Source organism: Babylonia areolata, chromosome 26 (genome assembly GCF_041734735.1).
Source record: "Babylonia areolata isolate BAREFJ2019XMU chromosome 26, ASM4173473v1, whole genome shotgun sequence".
In the NCBI taxonomy this organism is placed as follows: Eukaryota; Metazoa; Mollusca; class Gastropoda; order Neogastropoda; family Buccinidae; genus Babylonia; species Babylonia areolata.
The window spans coordinates 35,688,270-35,690,471 of NC_134901.1; the positions used below are offsets into that span (position 1 = coordinate 35,688,270).

General features: G+C 51.0%; 1 protein-coding gene across 1 annotated transcript in view; it reads left to right on the forward strand.

Annotated features, from left to right (window-relative positions):
* Positions 1–770: 770 nt before the first annotated feature.
* Positions 771–2,202, forward strand: part of LOC143300303 (uncharacterized) — a gene marked incomplete at its 5' end in the record, with an annotated part of 45,249 nt that continues 43,817 nt past the window's right edge. The window contains one exon of the mRNA XM_076613899.1: positions 771–815. Within this exon, the coding sequence (XP_076470014.1) occupies positions 771–815 (45 nt within the window). The remainder of the gene's footprint in view (positions 816–2,202) is intronic.

Genomic DNA, 2,202 nt, shown 5'->3' on the forward strand with positions numbered 1-2,202 from the left:
CTGCATGGATTGTCGCCGGGAATTGTCGCCCCTGCATGGATTGTCGCCGGGAATTGTCGCCCCTGCATCGATTGTTGCCGGGAATTGTCACCCCTGCATGGATTGTCGCCGGGAATTGTCGCCCCTGCATCGATTGTCGCCGGGAATTGTCACCCCTGCATGGATTGTCGCCGGGAATTGTCGCCGCTGCATGGATTGTCGCCGGGAATTATCACCCCTGCATGGATTGTCGCCGGGAATTGTCGCCCCTGCATCGATTGTTGCCGGGAATTGTCACCCCTGCATGGATTGTCGCCGGGAATTGTCGCCCCTGCATCGATTGTCGCCGGGAATTGTCACCCCTGCATGGATTGTCGCCGGGAATTGTCGCCCCTGCATCGATTGTCGCCGGGAATTGTCACCACTGCATGGATTGTCGCCGGGAATTGTCACCCCTGCATGGATCGTCTCCGGCAGCCCTCACTGCACGTATTGTCGTCCCTCTGCCCAGGTGCTGTTGTGAGGTGTGAGTGAGTGAGGAGTTGTGACGTAACTTTTACGACCCAGCGTAGAGTCGTTGAAGGGATGTGCCCTCGCTGATAAGGTCACACACACACACACACACACACACACACACACACACACACACACACACTGACAGTAACCAAACCTCACACACACACACACACACACACACACACACACACACACGCACACACACACACACACACACTGACAGTAACCAAACCTCACACACACACACACACACACACACACACACACACACACACACACACACAACACACACACACACACACACACAACACACACACACACACACACACACACACACACACACACACACACTGACAGTAACCAAACCTGACCAGTTTACAACCCATCTACTGTTGACTGATGCCGCAGCAGGGTGTGGTCCGTCACGGGCAGCGCTTGCTGTGGACATGGCGATTGTAACAGCCTCAAAACTAAACCCCTACTCCATGGTGGGTTTTACCCCGGTGTTATTTTGGGTTAGTCTTGAAAGACCCCTGGAGTTATTCGTGTCAAAATGCTGTGGAAGAAATCCACTCTGATAGGTACACATTTAGAAAACGCATGCACTCAAAGGCCTGACTAAGCGCGTTGGGTTATGCTGCTGGTCAGGCATCTGCCTGACAAGATGTGCTGTAGCGCATATGGATTTGTCCGAGCGCAGTGACGCCTCCTTGAGAAAACTGAAACTGAACTATTGAAAAAGGATACGGGGTGGTTCTGGACTTGACATCGCTGACCACCTCCCTCTCCCGCCTCTCCATTGCCAATAAACAGAAGCAAACGTGAGGGAGTTCTAATTTGAAAACCTGTATTGATTCTGACTGGGCCAAACTCACCTTCTTGGCGTCGTTTCATGCGAGACTAGAACGGCCCCCATGTCCATTAAGAGGAGGTTTAGAGGAGGGGGTGTGGGGGTGGGGTCAAATTCAACTGAGGGAATGGGGGGTCAGTTCTAAGTTTACCCCCGGGGGGTTCATTCCTACATAGACCCCCAGGGTTATTCTAAGTTTACCCCCGGGGGGTTCATTCCTACATAGACCCCCAGGGTTATTCTAAGTTTACCCCCGGGGGGTTCATTCATTCCTACATAGACCCCCAGGGTTATTCTGGATTGACCCCGGAGGTAAAACAACAACAAACAAAACAAAACAAAACAAAACAAAAAACGTGGGTGGGGAGAATATCCTGCTAACGCAAGCACAGGGAGAAGTGTGGCCTTACATTGCACGTCCCATGTCGCTGGCCTGTTCACTGCTCTCCTCCTCCTCCTCCTCCACCTCTACCTCCTCCTCCTCCTCCTCCTCCTCCTCTACCTCCTCCACCTTCTCCCTTAGTGTTTGGGGATGCGTTTCCAGTTGTGGACCCACCCCGTTTCCTTTCAAAGTTTCGTGTATAACATATCCGAAGCATACAGCACTGCATTAGCACCAGCTAAACGTCACAGCGAAGCTCAGGGGACAGCCGGAGAACGTCAAGCAGATGCCTGACCAGCAGTGTAACCCAACGCGCTTAGTCAGGCCTCGAGAGAAAAAAATAAAAAAATAAATGAATAAATAAATAAATAAATACATATCTTTTTAACCACAAACAAACATGATGGTTCAGTTTAGAACGCCACCTGTACCAAGCAAGAATAAACGAAAATAGAATAATGTATTGGAACACTCG